General features: G+C 35.8%; 1 protein-coding gene across 1 annotated transcript in view; it reads right to left on the bottom strand.

Annotated features, from left to right (window-relative positions):
• Nucleotides 1-18,724, bottom strand: part of mapk8ip2 (mitogen-activated protein kinase 8 interacting protein 2) — a 68,088-nt gene that overhangs the window by 28,123 nt on the left and 21,241 nt on the right. The window contains exon 2 of the mRNA XM_088923205.1: nucleotides 10,601-10,706. Within this exon, the coding sequence (XP_088779331.1) occupies nucleotides 10,601-10,706 (106 nt within the window). The remainder of the gene's footprint in view (nucleotides 1-10,600; nucleotides 10,707-18,724) is intronic.

The following is an 18,724-nucleotide window of genomic DNA, read 5'->3' on the forward strand; positions in this document are numbered from 1 at the left end:
GTGTTATAGAAGAGAGAGAATAAAAGGTAGATATTAGTCAAAACGAATGAGAACCTTAATTGAATCAGGTCTTTTCTGAACAGTCCAGTGAACACATGCAGAGATCGGTGGATTGGGTTTCTGCAGGCATCAGCTGGTCCATTGCAGAAAATGACAGGCAGTGATTTGTAAGTGCATCTGGTGACTGGTTTAACAGAACTGACTCTGTGCCCTAGGGGTGTTTTTCAGATTGAATCACACAGGCTCTAGCAAATCCTGCTGTTCTGATTCTGCATACACATTTTTGAAGTTCCTGTGATTTTTTTGTGTTTTTTTTTTATTTCTGTGTGCTGTTTTAGCAGTTTCAGTCAGGAACCTTGTGAACATTTGCAACCAGAAGGCGAAAATAAATGCCAGTGGTTCTTGTTTTACTTGGTAATGACTTTGGAGAAATGTAAACGGATTTAATCAAGGTTTTACCATGTGATTGTATTAAACCACAATTTTCGGATGACCCTTGGCTCACACAGGAAAAGATTATCAAGTATGTAAAAGAATATACAGTATGTAAACATAATGAAGAAATTAGAAGGACAGTGAGACTAAAGAATTAAACCTGATATTATGTACAGTATTTCATGTACATGAATGTGTAAAATTCTAGTTGTCTTCTTGACACACTTGAACACTTGAGAGTTCAGGAGACTGACAGAATCTTTGAACAGCTGCAGCTCCAGGGTTGCCACAGGAAATCAATTGTTCTACCTGCATTAAAATTCTTATCCTGAATTTGATGTGTTTTACAGGAATTTCATATTTCATATATATGTAGCAGCCACAATTTTACTAATAGTCTGTAGTTCACCTGTTGTAAATAGTTAATGGGTTGTTAATTACGGAGAGTGGAATGTGCTTGAGGGTTTGCTCTCTATAAAGAGGTATGTGCTGTCTGTAATGTTTGGCATTATTCTTCAAAAGACATTTTTGTTTTCCACCCAAATAAAGTCTGGAAACCTACTGGAATATTAGTCTTCCATCCAGATCTTGCATTCTGTTCACATATGAAAGTCCTCAAACAGGTACAATGAGTAGGATCTTAGAAATTTAGCCAAAGGCACTTCAGGGAAGTGATTCTTAATCCTGGCCCAGAGCCACCTCAGTGCCTTATGGATTGTGTTCTAGCCGAGTCCTTAATCAAATGCTAATCGATATCAATTTTCCATTTGAGCTTACTTTGCTTTCAGCTGTTAAAAATGAATGGGTTTTGTAACTTGGAATCAAACCGTTTCTTATTCAGAGCTGCACCCATTCAGGAGTGCTACAGTAGCTGACACATGACCAATAGGAAATAAGCAGAAGAAAAAAATCTCAATTGTGGGAGTGTCTGATACATTGTTATTCCACCTTGTGGCTATTTATCATTAATTATTCACCTTCTAAAAGCTTTTTAGTCAGAAATAAGTGAGCCAATTCTTAGTAAGTTGAAGAGAGACTACATAAAGTCCTGCATTCTGCAGCTGTTGGAAATATTCCTTAGCTAAGGCAATTTTTGAATCAAAGCCCGGGATAAAGAAGAAAAAAGTTTAAACAAGCAAGCTGGTACCAGTGAGGACCAGTTATTAAGGACCCAGTTGGAACAAACACTAGCAGACTCAGAGAAGATCAGTAATAAGTCCCACTGCTTTAGGACAGTAGTTGCAATTAGCTTTTGTTTTTTTTACAGGTTTTAGAGCAGTCAAACAAAAACAAAACTATTAAAAGCCATGTCTAGATATACTATCTCTGACTCAGACAAACCAAAACTGGCCCGTACTGTGTTAGTTATCTTTAAGGATTCATGCCTACACTAAATATTATTGACCTCACAGTTTCCTAGTTTGCTCACAGTGCAATATTGATCAATTTCACAGATATGAAAATGAGCTACTCTACAAAGGTCTAACAAAAAAATTGTCAACAAGCATACTTTGTATATTTTTGCCGGCCAGTAGTCATAAAATATTTAAAAATTATGTTACTGTGTATAGGTGTTGGCTAGATGATGGTACAAATGTTGTTTTGCTGTAATCATATCCCAGGATTAACCATCACAGAATGAAATGTCAGGCTATGAAACCTGACTTATAGTAGATAGTATAAATATGGTAAAAGTCACAAATAGAACTTTTAGTTTTTAACCAGGCTCCGGCTCCCCCACATCCTTAAGTTGGATGAAGTGGTTTAAAAACGGATGGATGAAAGATGCTAATGAATATTTTTCTGTGCAAAGCCAAGGTTTCTAATAAAATGTATATAGCTCCTTCAAAGCCAATAATATCAAATGTTTTTACAATACATATAAAGCACATCACATCAACAATAAAATTCAAAAATTGCATAGAAGACAAAGTGAACAGAAGACAAAACATTCAGAAAAAAGTTCTTTCTCAAACTTTCAAGGCTAGATGTAAGAATATTCAGTATGGCCAAATCCCTGAATTTCTATTTGAATTTTATCTTGTTTAATCCAACTTTTAACGGGATTGTTATTAATTTATTAATCAATATAATCAGTTTTAGACATATTTTTCCAAACTTTTCCTGTTTTTTTCTTATAGCCACTATCTTATACGGACACACCTCCTATCTAATTTATCTGCAAGTCAAAAAGGTAAACAGTGCTACCATTGCAACACTCTTTTTTTAATTGCAGGTCATTCTGGTTAAATAATTCATGACTGCAGCACACTGCTCAATGCTGAATTCTCAAGCCTCTGACAAAGGAGATCGAATGGTCTCTTTCCTTGTTTCTGTCTTTACTGCACTCAGTGGTGTAATGAACATATACCGTAACGCATATTAATTGTTCTGTGGATAAAAATTAATCCACAGCTACATTACAAAGGCTTATACTTCCCCCCCTTTAGTCTTATTGTCTACTTTGAAAAATTGTTAATAGCTGAAAACAGTTTATGCTGGATTTATGAGCATCTAGACAGAATTGAAAAGGTGATGACATCTTCTCAGATAAGCAAGAAGGTGGATGTAATGCTTAGGTAGTAACTACACTGCTATATACACAGTAAGAGCATAAGAAGGGTTACACACAATATGAAGTCACTGGGGACATCTTGTGCACTTGGTTGCTGGTAGCTAATTGGTGATCTGATCTGCTCCAAAAACAGGGCAGGATAAGATTCTTTTCCAACTCTTGCATCTCTTTGTGTAAAGTCCCCCTTTTCTCTTGTTTAAATAAGTGTCATTTCTACGTGTGTTATCTGGTGTTTGCTTCATGCCAGCTCTGAAGATAATCGGTGTGACTTTGTCAGTACTTTCAGATTTTAAATACTTGTATTGAGACGATACTCTTCTGTGCTCAATACTATGGGCGGAGCGGTGGCCCGCCCTGTGGCTAAGGATCCATGCCTGTGACTGGAAGGTTGCTGGTTCAAATCCTGCAGCTGGCAGAAGAATCCTACTCTGTTGGGCCCCTGAGCAAGGCCTTTAACCCCAACTGCTCCAGGGGTGCTGTACAATGGCTGACCCTGTGCTCTGACCCCAAGCTTCTCTCCCTGTCTGTGTCTCATGGAGAGCAAGCTGGGGTATGTGAAAAGATGAATTCCTAATGTAAAAAATTGTATAGGGCTAATAAAGCAATATTATTATTACATTATTACTATGTGATTCAGTTCCTTTAACCCTGTTGTCTGTTGCAGGACTTTGATTTAATTACAGTAATTAACCTGCTGTCTCTCTTCTTTAAACAGACTTCTAGAGCAGCATTTTTTTCTGAACGCAGAGACCAAATTTGGATATGCTATTCTAGATGAGGTTTTGCTAATACTCTGTAACGTTTATTGATTTATACTTTGCATTTTATGTCCTAAATATTTTTTAGAAACAATACCAGAAAATGAGTATCAATTCTGATAAACAGTTGTGTATGTGTGTTATTTTTTGAAGGTTGGGGGGTTGTATTGGGTGGTACTGTAGGTGGGTTATTAGAGGGGAATTACATGACTTTATGTGACCAGTGTTCCATCCAAATAGGGTCACTGTTCTCAGCAGTGAGTACAAAGACAAAAACAGGACTACAGTAATCTGCAAAAAAATATTTCATTTTTAATATAAAATAGTAACCAACACAAAGTTGTTTATTTTCATTTTTGTTCAGAGCTCTGTATTCTGGCATTAAACTAGAAGACTGAGAACTGTGAACTCTACACAATCAGCTTGACAAAGATAGGTTGCAGAAATAAACACTGCAGATTAAGAATGTGACGAATGGGAATTTTACAGATCCAGTGCTGAAAAGCCCTGGATCTGTGGCTATAAATATATATGCATTTTACATATTTCTGCAACCTGAAAATCAGCAGCCACAAGCATGCTTATTTACATATTATTCTGAAGCAAAGACAGAATCACTTTTCTTAGTTTTACAGCAATAAAGCTTGACCATGTGAAATAATGGCTATAACATGATCCTGCCTATTCAGGAGTAGGACACTATTGTCAGGCCTGGTTATCAAAAAGACAACAAGAATATGCAGTGTACATGCAGGTAAAAATATGAATATCAAAAACATGACTTTCTTAGCCACAGGGGAATTTGCTGAACATAAAATGCCAAAAGAAATGCCTTTCTTATGCACAGCAGCTCAGTGAGTGGGTGATTTAGTCTGACTAAGAACTTATTAATTCAATTTGAAGTTAATATAAAAGGACTAAAGGCATTTTTACCCATTTTCACATTTGGTTATTAATTAATTTACATAGTACTGATTTGTGTCTTGTCTACATGCAGATACCAAATTGGCCAAACAAGGGAAAAGGTCTTCCAGTACTACTGGAGCACAACTATGCTTTTTTGTCTGTATTGGACTGCTGTACTTCCCATGACATACTTTCTTCTGGCTTTACAACAGCAGATCACACCTCAGGCTCTGAACAACTTGCAGATGTTAAAATATTTCTCCTGTCTGCTACCTTCAGCAGAGGAAACAGTTGTAATATACATATTATAGAGGAACATGGACATGGAGACCTTACATACATGAAACCATACATCTTATACAAAATTCAGTATGTTTTTCTATTATCTTTAGCCTATGCTCAACAAACTACAATGATGTTACGATTATGGCGGCATATTGTCAAGCCTATCTTAAATGGTGTATTTGTTTGTCTTGTGGGTTACATTTGCTATGTAGTATATGCTAATAACAGAGCTTGAGAGCTTGGAATCAACCCGACTGCTTTTTTTTCTAATACCCATTGGAGAGCAAATTTTGACACACTGAAGTACACTTGTACATCTCTAAGAAAGACCTTGAGACACCATTGAGTTAGCAGCAAAACTGACACCAAGACACAGACACTTTCTGTGACACAGTGACTTTTCAATGACACAGTGACTGAAAAAGTCATTTTCTAGCTATCAGTATCATGATCTTGGTTCTGCAGCCATTCTGACAGAATGCTAAAAAACACAAATGGTTTGTATAGAGTGCTGGTATGATTGTCTGCTTCAAAATAATAGTGAGAATAACATGTTAACTATATAAAATACTCAAGGCGCTTTTTATAAAGAAAGTGGAATTGAGAAAATATTTAGTAGTGTATCACATTTAAATGTAACACCACATTTAAAGGAATCTGAAACATTTCTATTCATTTGTTATAGTGTTACTATATGTTCAGGTTTGGAATTCATTGTACTCATGAGCAACTTTCAAAAAAAGGAAAGATATACAATGCATTGCAAATTTATTAAGACATTGCACAATGATTGAATATGGTCGAAATTTATTCCAACAGACATGGGGCTCTAATTGCTGCCAAAGGTGCTTCTATGTTGACTAAAGAAATATTGAGTTCTCTAGTCTGAATATTAAGTAACGTATTTAAGTTTATCTTAGGATTTTGCTGATTAAAACTTATCTTACCTGTAGAACTCTTCCACCTTTGCATAAATTCTAAACTCTGAAGTTTAAAACACGTGTATGGATCATTTTGAAATTTTTAAATCATCTGAAGCATGTTAACACTTTTGCATGGCACTGTAAAACATAATAATACATATTGAACAATAAATAATAGGAGAATATTTTATATATATTGAATTATGCCCAACAGCTTCCTGTGAAGCACTCCAAACAACACCAAATTAGATCAAAACATCCTTACATCCATTTTCTAACCGCTTCATCGAAATCATGATCACTAGACAGCGAGAGACTATCCTGGAAAGCAACAGGCACAAGGTACGCCAGTCCATGGAAGGGCAGACCAACAGACATGCACTCACTCATAACAGGGCAAATTTTCCCAGAAGCCAATTAACATACAGTACCAGTATGGTACTCATGGAGAAAACCCACACAAACCCACACAAACACAGGGAGAACATACAAAGTCCACACAGATAGCACCCCAGGAATTGAACCCAGTGCTGCAAGGCAGCAATGCTAACCATTGTGCAACTGTGCCATCTAGATCAAAACATAAGTCATAGAAAAAATCAATATCAGCTAACAGCTTTTAGCACTGATTTTACTGTACATAGAAATCTTTCCCGGAATGGAAATGACGACAGAGTAAAAATCTGCATAGATGTTAAACAGTTAAATTGTTCGGTCAAATCTGAGATTTCACATTAATGAGAATAAATCCAGTACACCAGCTACTTCTACAGTAATTTATGCAAAGCCATTTTATATGTGTTCCTGTATGATATATAAAGAAAGGCATAACATAAAGCTCATCAACACTTTCTTTGAGGACACTCTAGATTTAAGACCAGGAAGAACAGCACCTGAGCTTTGCTGCAAATGTTTGGATTTATGGACAAACCCAAACAAAAAAAACAACAAAGATGCATGGTTCTAGATAGAGAATGCACAGATAGGTGTAAATTCAGGCAACAGAAGCTCAGGCAATGGAATACCATAGATAGAATAATTTTCCCTTCACCTTAATAAGCAAAAGCAATTTTTACCAATGTGGTTTAGAAGGTTGTGCAAAGAGCAGCACTTTTTTCAAGCCACTTTCAACAAGCCTTGTGGATGATTCTAACCCCAGGCCTAGACGCTGCACCCACTCAACTCGGCTTGAGACAAATACAAATGAATGTAACAACAAGCATGCAGAATTAAACTTCTTTCCTAAAGCAGAACAGAAAATAGGACACTTTAATTTTCACATCATAGACCCAATGCAAACAATTATAAAATTCTTAAAATTAAATTATGAGACATGGCACTGTATTCCGGCTTCTTTTTAAACTGCATTATAAATTGGTAGCAGAGGTTGTGCACTGCAAGGGTATTTTGCTAAGACTTGTGAAAACATAGAAACGCACATTAGGTTTCTTTAAATTGGTTTGTGGTACTAACACTACAATGGGAAACAAACACATTATATTACCCAGAGGTTCAGCTTTCAAACCACTGTGAACATATTGTTAAACCTTACACAGCAATTAACCTTTATCCTGAGATTTAAAAAGGTCATACTTTTTGTCATCTTGTTAACATGATGAAATTCTACTAATTCTGTACTGAAATATGGGTAAATCATAAAATTAGAAGACAGATTTCCCTTACATATTTGAGAATAAATCAGATTCTTTAATGTGTCATGTTGATAAATATGGTGTTTTTGTAATTGGCTGTACCACTAACATATACATTTTACAATTCACATTCACAGTACATGTTCCTTTATGTCATGCTTTTGAATACTTTAGCAGGAAAAGGTAAGCAGAATACTATTTCAGGCACAGTACAAATACATATGCCCATGTTTAGATGGTTCAGCTAGTCCATCACATATGATCAACATTATTTTTTAGCAACACAAAGAGGGATCCATCCCATTTAATGTCTCTAGCTGCTAATCTCAAGGGAAGGAAAAACATCTCTGGGCTGAGTCAGACTTAACATTGCTGGCAGAGATTCAAAGATGTTACCACGTCTTTAAAATCATGCTTTCTGACACAGAGCATTACATTGAGGTTGAATCTACATATTGACGGCTTTTTACCAAGTTTTCATGTATTTTTTAAAAGAATTTCATGGTGTCTTTCTCCAGTGACAAGGCTATATCCAATAATAACGGACGTGTTAAGAAAATAATAATTTCATGGTTTATCAGATATCACTCCCTGTATATACAGTCTTTCAATGTCAGGAGTGCCGATAGTACAGAAAACTAATGTACTGTTAATTTGAAATCTGTAGCATTTGCAATAGTGTATTCCTAAAGTAACTCAATATTGTGTATTATTTGATAAATATTATTTCCTCACTGTCAGCATCACACATTCCATCATGATCATTATTAAAAAATTGTAAAGTGTGTCATCTATTTTATTACATTCTCCTAAATTAACAGCTTGCACCTGCAAAATGCATACAAGCAAGTGCTAGTAACACAGTATCCTGCGTCTTCTCTGTATATGGTGACACCCCCAAATTTATCTTTCTCCTCCACAGAAACGTCAGTGTCAGTAATCTGAGTCATAACAACAATGTGACGAGTCCAGCTCTCTCTCAGCTGGGACTTGATCATGGCCACTCATTTTCTAGTAAAAAGAGCCTGCTGGCAGTCACATATTTCTTAACATGGATAACAGCTTTAGTGACTAGACTCCAAGTCACAACATTAATACAACAGTGAAATCTAAACCTGCAAACCAGAATATAGAGGAAAGCCTGCATCTGGATCAGTTTGTACTCATTATTGCTTCCAGGAAAAGCCATCTCCTCAAAGCAGATAACTCAACTGAAACACCCCCAATATAGTGAGACACATCTGTACAGAATGTCACTTTTTTAATTCTTAGTACAGTTCACCCATTCGTCTCATGCTGAAGTCTGAAAATCATTCAGATTCTAAGTTCTAAAAATCATTCCCCCGTGAGAAGGGGTGAATGAGATTCTTCTGTCTTCTGTTTACTGTCATCTGTTACTTGAGAGTTAACAATGTAAACCTTTGTAAACCCTAAAGATACTGTATGTGCAAGTGAAAAGAAAAGGAAATTTGCATTTTGCTTGCATGTATTTTTTTCTCTCTACTCTTCCTGATTGCATAAGACAACAGAGACTGCAATTTTCCTTGCTGCAATGAGTCAGGTTATGATTCTCCTCTTGTCGCAGAGTGCCCTTGACTGAGATCAGAGCCTGGGTTTTTTATATAAAAATATGTACAGGTCCTAAGGATTAAGACATAGCCCCAAAACACACAGTGAAGCCATGTTTATATACTTAATCAGCCAGTAGATGCTGGCATGTAGTCTCTGTTCTAAAAATAACCCCTCAATTATTTCGAGCACAATGCAATGAAATACGTCTGTTATGTTCTCGCATATAGATGCTTGTGGTTTCTAACCTAAACTCTGCATAGCAGTAACTCCTGTGGGTCACAAATCTTCCACTGCAGGCATGGCACCATGCCATAGTAATAAAACATTTACATTGCAAAGACTGAAGGGGAAAATGCAGTCTGTTCTTTGGTCTGAATAAACAGTGAGCACTATGAGCTTAAAGGACACAGAAGCATTGTGCTTGCTAAGTCCTGAATTCTGTGAGAGATTACTTAATAGCAAGGTTGTTGAATCATCTATTTGGGGAAATGCATGACTAAACATTATAAGATCCTTTAGAGTAGCTTATATTCAATCACTTTAAGGACTGTCGTAATCAAGCACACACAAGCATCCAAGAACCAGCTGGAAAACAAGGCCATCTGTGATGAGAGTCAGGTGTTAGTGAAGCCTTAGGTGGATCTACACTACACAACATTCCAGCAAAATAATACTTATCCCTACTGAGGAGTGATGGACTCCGAATCTTTTAGTTTTTCATTCTTTTACTGTTCATTGCAGCCAGGACCTTATGTAACCGTGATCTATTCAGTCACAAATAAATGTATTATACGATTTATTGAATTATACAAGATATTTGTCTAGAACCTCGTCCAGAATCTCCTAGAATCTAAACAGCATCTTGAAAGTTCTGAAACCAAAAACTAATGGACACTAAATTACAGGTTACATTCTTCAATGTAATTCCTAGAACATTCTAACATCAAGACACTGACAATCCAGAACATTCTAATACCAAATTAGTATAGAGCCATTTTAATACAGAACTACATACAGTATGCATACTGATGTTTTACAAAAGGACAAAACATTTCCCACACCTCATTGATAGAAAAATATTTGAAATACCTGACACCATCAAGAGAATTCTTCAGGAATTCAAAGTTAAAACTTCTTTGTGATTTGCATAAGATCTCAATAAAACCTCAGACTAATATCATATAAACTGAAAAACAAAGCATTTACATGAAATCAGGAGCCTAAGTTCTATACAAAGTTATGGTGGTTTATTTCACAATCCTATGTTAATGGGTCCAAAATTAACCTTTCTGGAGAAAGAGAGACCCTAATTTCCACCAGGAATCTGCTCACTGGGGTATAATAACAGGGATATGGACAAGTTGGCTTCACAAAGATATTTTTTTTTGCTTAAATACCCATCCACCAAGCCGAAGCAGTGACCTTATTGGCATTATTTACTGTATAGGGGAGTTTCAACTGTCTTTTTATAAACAGTTTTGAAGCATGTTTTACCTTATCATATGGATCCGAGTCGTAGTTCAGTCCAATCCCACAGTCATCTGTAATTTCTGATAAGTCCTCATCATCGAATTCCTCCAGACTGATATCATGTGCTGGCCTGAAAAGAAAGGAGCCATTAACACTCATAACCCCATTTGTATTCTTCAAAGGGAAATTGTTTTGGTACTCACACAGCATCAGAAAGTTCTAGCATGTGATTTCTGAAATATTGCCTGCTGAAAGATTAATTTTGAAATATTACCTACTATGATAGTCTGCTACAGTTTAAAAATGATGAATAGACACTCATTCGCATATTTAAGTACTTTCACAGAGATAGAACTGGGATCAGTAAATTAGCAAGAGACTGCGATATCACCTTCAGTGCACTGTCAGTCACTATAGAGAACCCAGATCTTAGCCTGTGCAAATGATTCTTTATTCTGCAAATATATTTTTATTTAACACTGCTAATTGCATTGGTATGGTGTCTATTTCAGATAATCAAAATATGTTCATCATTATATTTTTGTCAGGTACATGTCCAATACAATCAAGTCTTTCTTTAAAAAAACAATGCTGTATCATTAAGCAGCCTTTGATCTACTTTTTCATCAAAACAGATTTCACAGGATAACACATCATAACCTCTGAATTACTAGTCTCATGATTCACAGTGTAAGTACTGCATTGCAGGTCTTATGATCTGGATAGCATTTCACACAGAGCTGTTTATACAGTATATGTGTACTGTAAAGTGGGTTGGGTGTCTGTATGCTATCTAAAGGCTTACAATAGAGGATTAACCAGTACTTAGAATTAAATAAACATGATAAAAGTAGAGGTTTTGAGAAGGTCAGTCTCACACTCATAACTGAACCTCATTCTTTCTGGAAATAAGGAAATATTTCAATATTTGTAGAAGATATGTGCAAAACATTATACAAATGAGCAACAATAACATCTGGTTATTTCAAGTTCAGTATATTGTATTTTAAAACAAACATCTTGGTTCACATTTACTCTAATATAATAGCCATGTTAAGCTGTAAAAAAACAAACATTTCAACTACTGTGTTCAAGAAGAGTGAGTAAAGAATTCAAGCCAGAATTCATCCCCACATACAATGAAATGTCCCTGTGGAGACTGGGATTTTAATAATGTTTACATGTTCAGTTTCTGTTTGTCTCCATGTTGCACTCCATGCAAATATAGTGTCAAACTAGTTTACCCAACTAGATTTTCATTAAGCAGCCTTTGATTTACTTTTTCATCAAACAGATTTCACAGGATAACACAGATTCACAGGATAAATATTTTTTAAATGTAATTGCAAACCCATCCATCCATCCATCCATTTTCTAACCCCTTTATCCAATATAGGGGGAGCCGAAGCCTATCCTGGCAAGCAACGGGCGCAAGGCAGAATACAACCTGGTTGGAACTTCACAGACACAGACACAAACATGTACACACCCGTACCAGGACCAATTTTCCAAGAAGCCAATTGCGGGAGGAAACCGGAGCACCTCAGGAAAATCAACAGGAACACAGAGAGAACCAGCATAGCAAATTATTTCCAAAAACAAACAATGAATGCTCATATAACTTAGGTAAATGTGCACCTCCATTTCAGAAAAGCAGTCACAGTCGGCTAGTGACACAGTTCATAGTATAATGTTCAGTCTCTAAAACACTGGACCCAGCCAGCGTGGTGTGGGACCTGTCACCACTTGAGCCATCGGAAGAGCTGAAAGGCATTTTGAAAAAACAGCTCTTGTCAACAGGAACATCGCCTAATCCAGGCAAAACAGTGCATTCTACAAATTCCAGCAATATTCACAGCCTTTTTAGATGGGTAAATCCATATAACGTGTTTCTGGCATTCTCGTGGGGATGGTATAGGAATCGTAACAGAGCTTTGTAGATTTACATAATGAATGCTCATTAAGTTTCAGTCCTTGTAACAGTTATAACACGATCTCTTCAAATATGGAACGAATTCTCTTTTCTAATTAACCTTTTGCCTATACTACTATAAGCTAAATGGCACATTTCATTAAAACAGACTTGCATGCTAAAGAAAACATGTCTTTCCAGACTTTATGATTACTATGGTTGATAATTCATGCATGTCTATGCATAATCACATGATCCACTGTGTAACTGGCTAATATATTGCTTAGACTGTGCAATTTAAAATGCTGGAGAATAGTGATGAATTGTATCAATTTATTTACCATACAGGGGACTCCAGCTGGTCTGAGACCAGACTTTGTTTTACATCCCAATTAAACAGTCTGTACACACCTTTATGTTCAATAGAATTTTTTTAATTTTTAATTCAGCCTCTAACATTAATTTATTCATGTTTAACACAAGGTGGCATATTTGCTCTTACTGTAAATAAGTGATCTGCATCACAATTACTTCTGGTAATTACTTTTCTTCTCATTGGTCGTGTAATATTATTTGAGATATTCCAGCACAAAATGCTTCTGGATAAAGATTTCACAGGACCATTTCAATGGAATAATTATTTTCTCAAAACCTGAGAGTGGAGTGCGACGGCAATTTCATTAATAAAAACATAGGGAAGGTTAAAAACAGCTCACAGAACCAAGGCTCTCATCCAGTCGTTCTTGAAAGAAGCCAGGATATCACCTATGAACGTATGGCCATAAGTCTTCCTGTCAACAGTTTTAAAAGCACTTCCCCATGGTTTCCCCTTCTGTACTCTGGTCTGAGGAAGGCCATTGGATTGGCTTTGTCAGTGCAATGCCTTTGAGGATGTTACACACTTAAATCAGAACCCTATCCTGCTTTTGTTGAAATTAGATGCAAACTATAAAAGCAAACAGAACAAAGCACATTTCAAGGCATACAACAAGACAAAAGCAGGAAAATGAAGGTGTAATAAACCTAAACTTACACGTCATATACTGTATAACCCTATAAAGGGATGGACCAGTCAAGACCTGGCCAGGCTAGAGTAATGCTGTTCATGGCTCCATCTACTGTATATAAAGTATGTTGAATTCTTGTTTGATAAGTTACTGTTAATAATACTTGCAATTTAAAGTTTTTTTAAATCCTTTTCATTCTGTATAATACAAATAACACAAAAAATACTATAATAGTTTCAGTAAGTGAAGATTATTAAGACGGAACAGACATTTAACTGAATCTCTTGTTCTCAGTTCCTATTTGATTTGTTTGGATTACAGTAATTCTTAAATACATCTCTCTTTCTGCTCTTTCTCATAAAATGTATAATTACAGGTACTATTTACAGGCCTTATCTCTTACCAGAGGAGCAGTATTTCAGTAGGAAGGGAAACCTGTTTCAGTGTTATATACTGGAATTTATTTTCAATATAACCTACTTACAGTACAAAGAACATTGCAAGTATGACAGCCTCTCAGATGGAGATACAATATTCATTTAAGACCTGGGGAAAATGGACATTCTGTTAATCTGGACACTTGATTACATTCCCCACCATAGAGCATGAATGGATGATGGATAAGTGTGGTAACTGGTCAATAATCCCTCTTACGACTGGGTGGAATTAAACACTAGAATCCATTTTAATACCCTGGGTGACAGAACACAATCACATTTATATAATCCTATTATAAACAATACTATCTTGGGTAGGGAAGTTGATTAAGATGTCTTATGTTCATTGCATGTGGCAGCTATCAGAACACACTGGCCATTTTCCAGTGTTAAATTTGCTAACGTGTCATTTTGTCATAAAAGCCACTTCAAAATGATTGAGATATATCCTATTCCAGAGCCTCTACTTCTGTGATTCTCTTTCTAGGTGGCTCACATATGGAGCACTTTAGCTACCCTGACAATAAATAAGGCAGACCTGTGAATCCTTATATTTAATGTCACTAATTTATGTTTCCAAGGAAATCTGTCTACTCTGAGAGTACATAACATATTAAAAAAACGAAAAAGAAAAAGAAAAAAAAACTTGTTTTTTCAAATCCCTCACAGATTTTATTCTTAAAGAACTGTAACTTAAATTCATATCAGAAGTAAAGATATGAATTATAATTATCTACAAAGAGCAGCAGTTATAAGAGATTTACTGATTCTGGACTCTGAGGCAAATTACTATAGCTCTGTTTATTTTTATTATTAACTCTACAAAAACCTAAAGACCTTAAAAAACATTACTAGAACAGAAAGAGAAGAGAAATAAAGAGCTTTGGTAAAAACTTAAATTGCCCAAAGGAATGACTGCTTTTCTGTTTATAATGAGGCAATTGCTCAATATGGACAATTCATATTTAAAAAATATCTGCAACAATTATTAAAATGTCTCATTCTCTGAAAGGGATATATTATGTTCCTTTCACCATCAAAACTTAACTGCATCACATAAAATACATCAATTATTCTAGCTTTAGATAAAATCAATAGCATCCCAGATGTTTAGCAAGGAAAAAAGAGACTGTATGTATCTTTTATTACTAGTTTCTGAGCCTGAGAGTTATTGTCCTAGTTCTCTGACCTGGAAATTACCATGATCCTGCTGGTTTATTACCACCAACCCACCTTCCTGTCCTATTAATACAGACCTCCAGGCAGAATCTCCAACAAATGCAAAATCCCAGGCAGGTACCCACAGCTGTGGTTTACTTGGGATTTATTTACATGTAGTACATATTAGGAATACTGCTCTAACAGTACTTGGGGCTACACAATTTAGACTGTGCTATACATAATTGTCCTTCTTCTTTTATGAGTGCTTATCTATTAACATAAGAAAAATCATCTTTATTTTTAGTAAATTTTTGTTCATACTTGCATCATGTAAGACACGGGTTCCCCTGTGACTTCTGATTAAGACCTTGTTCCAGAGAATGCATGAAGTTCTGAGACTTTGGAACAATACACTTCAACTAAAGTGTAATATTCAATTAACCAACAACTGAAAGAGCTTATTTTTGGAACCAAAGATTGTGTGCAGAAAAACATAGTGAAATAGATCAATGAAAGGCATCAGTTAGCATCAGTGATTACCAGCACAGCTGGAACCAAAATTAACAGACACAAGAATTCCCCAGCACAAGGGCTTGAAACCACTACCTTCCAAGGTTTACAGGTTTACAAGTCTACTTCACTGCTTTTTAAGTGGGCAATAATTAACACACTAACAAAATACACCATTGTGCTTAAAATAAGTTGAGCTGATGTTAAGTAAGTGTTTAAAATAAAGGCAATATAACAATAGTATTATGATAATAGTGACATATCAACTCTAAAACATTTTACTCTGTGGTAATGTAAACTTCAGTTATCGTGCAACATCTCAGAATCACATCATGGAAACACATAATTATGTTTTCATAAGATTAAAATATTGTTTGGTGTGTTTATGAACCTATTCGACAGGCAACTGTATATTTGATTTTTCCATGGTGTCCTCAAGCACAGATTTGCTAAATATGACAACAAATGCATTTTCGTACAGTGGTGTGTTTGTTAGAGGTTTTCAGTGTTATTTCTAAAGCAAGTTCAGCTAGAAATATTTTCTGCTGTTCACGATCACTTTATTTTATTATCACTTAATTATTATTGCTTCTCAGCTTTTTGCCTAAGATCAAGTGTAGAAATCTCTTCCATGTGCTAAGATAATTCACTGTGCCTGAATACAGCACAAAAAAGCACAGCAGATACTGTACATTTAGAGTAAGTCATTAAATAGAAATGGTAACAAACAATTGTAAAAGAATTGTAAGGAACAGTTTAATGAAGGTTTATAAATACATAAAAATCATAAATATCTGTTATATATCACTTTTCCTTCCAAAGGATCTCAGATGGTTGTAACTTAGGGAAAAGCATAAGAAATCCACAACAAGAAAAAGCTTATCGGCCCATCTGGCTATTGTCCTACAATCACAGGTATTCTAATTTCACATCTTAAGTGTTTTAACGATTTTATCAATTCAATTCTAACAGTTCTGAATCCAGTTTTACTAAATATTAATTTCCTCCCAAGGAAAGGCGTTTCATTTTCCCTTAAACAAGGCCCCCAAATGAGTCAGCAAGTCCAGACTTCACCGGTTCAAGCTCAAGCTATGTTCTTCAACAACTGCTCCCCAGTTATTTCCCAAGCAGTGGTACACAGCTGAGATGGGTGGGTAGGAATCCCTGGATTTGCCAGACACATGCGACCTTGCAGTGATGTCAGTGAGAGATGACTCAGTGGATAATCTGGAAGAATGCCATTTCCCTTTACTCCAATGCTGGCACAGGAACTGAAGCTATGCATCTGGCTGATAAAGTATTCAAAATTCCAGCCCGGAAACACATTAAATGGAAACCTAATTTCCAGTCCCAGTCCAGTCCCTTAAAATGTCTCTCAGGTAATACTGAACACTAAAACATTTTACAAATTCTTACAAGTGCTGGATTATTTTATCACTGTGACAATCAGGCTTAATGCCAAATATTAAGATATCAAGCAGTGTGGTCGTTTATCAGATTCTCTTTGAATAATGTTCAAAGGTGTAATATATTGTAGCCTCGACATTTCTGAACCTCCTGAAAAGCTTTTTTTTTTAATTGGGATTCAGTGTATGAACTCTTTCCCATCAGGTAAAATTTAAAGGAATAGACTGAACACAAATGCATTTTCTATAATACTTATAATGTATAACTGTTATATAACATATGATATAGTTCATTCAACTGTATTTAATCCATTTAAAATTACCTAAGATAAATCAAATATACATGGAGAAGGCTGCAGTCTTCTATGGAAGACACTGTTTTGGGCATTGTTTTTGGGCATCATTGGTGTTTCTCAGCGTGAATGTGTGCACTCTTTCAGAATTCAGAGCAGGGCAAACGCCAAAGCTTATGAGCACACTCAACAGTTGCTGTATGGGAAAGAAAGAAATGAAACTGACTATTAGTTAGCATCCTGACAGAGGCTGAGTTACATAAGATCGATGGCAGAGATTTCCATCCACAATAAATCATGTTTTCACTGTATCTTCAAATCAGCAGTGACTAATGAATCCATGAATACACTTGCCTAATTAAATATTTAATGCATTAATAGTACACCACACTCACAAGAAGAACTGTTTATAACTTAAGGAGACATAGGGTAGATGGATTTTAAAACCCAAAACCAGTGCTGGGAAACCCTGATCTATGGTGATCCAGTCAGTGGAATTTAAAGTTTGGCAGGAAAAACTGAATACTCAGGAAATCTGAGCATTTCACATCTCCCAGTGCTATAACTCAGCAATAAGTCAGAGACTACAAAACATCACCTCATCACTGGTGTTGAGTATAACCCCAATATGGCAAAAAAAATACACACACGAAATGTCTTTTACCATCCATATTATAAGCTGACATCTAGCATGAAAGTTCAATGCTCAGTTTCCACACCATGTCTGCTAGATATCTTTCTCTGGGGTCACTTGAAGTAATGGGTATTTATTTAATAACATTACAATTTTAATGAGCTCAGGTAATCAGTTTCAAATAAATTTGTTTTGATTGTTTTCCGATGATATATTATCAAGATTCAACTATTTTTCTCTCTTTTAACTGTAATGAAATGTTGACCTCATGAGCAAAGCAGTAATAAGTGGCCATACCTTGAAAAACAGAGTGTAGATGTCATGAAGCTTCTACTTTACATAACAGTCTTTTGCTTTAGATCTCGTATTTTACTGATGTGCTTACAATACAGCAAAGGCCATTTTCAAGGCCATGGAGTTTGTCTAAAGTAGATTTGATTGAAATATCAATGGGAACAAATACTGTACATGTTGAATGCCAAAAACTGACTGTAGGGGGTCATCAGAGGTCCACCAACATCCATGGTGAGGTGCAGTACAAGGTCAAGTACAGTAATCTCTCATATACCATCATACAACACCACCTGCACCACGATACACTAACCTCTCTGTCTTGTTTGTTTACACTGTTACCATGAGTATTTCAGCGACATCATGAATGCCAATTTCGACCACTTTTGTTCTTTTGTTTTGATTAATACCCTTACAAAGCCACATGGCGTGCAAACACAATGCACCTGGATGCTGCAGTACACAGATGCAAACTCACAAATTTATGACATTAGCTG

Source organism: Atractosteus spatula, chromosome 8 (assembly GCF_055471065.1).
Source record: "Atractosteus spatula isolate fAtrSpa1 chromosome 8, fAtrSpa1.hap1, whole genome shotgun sequence".
NCBI classification, from domain to species: Eukaryota; Metazoa; Chordata; class Actinopteri; order Semionotiformes; family Lepisosteidae; genus Atractosteus; species Atractosteus spatula.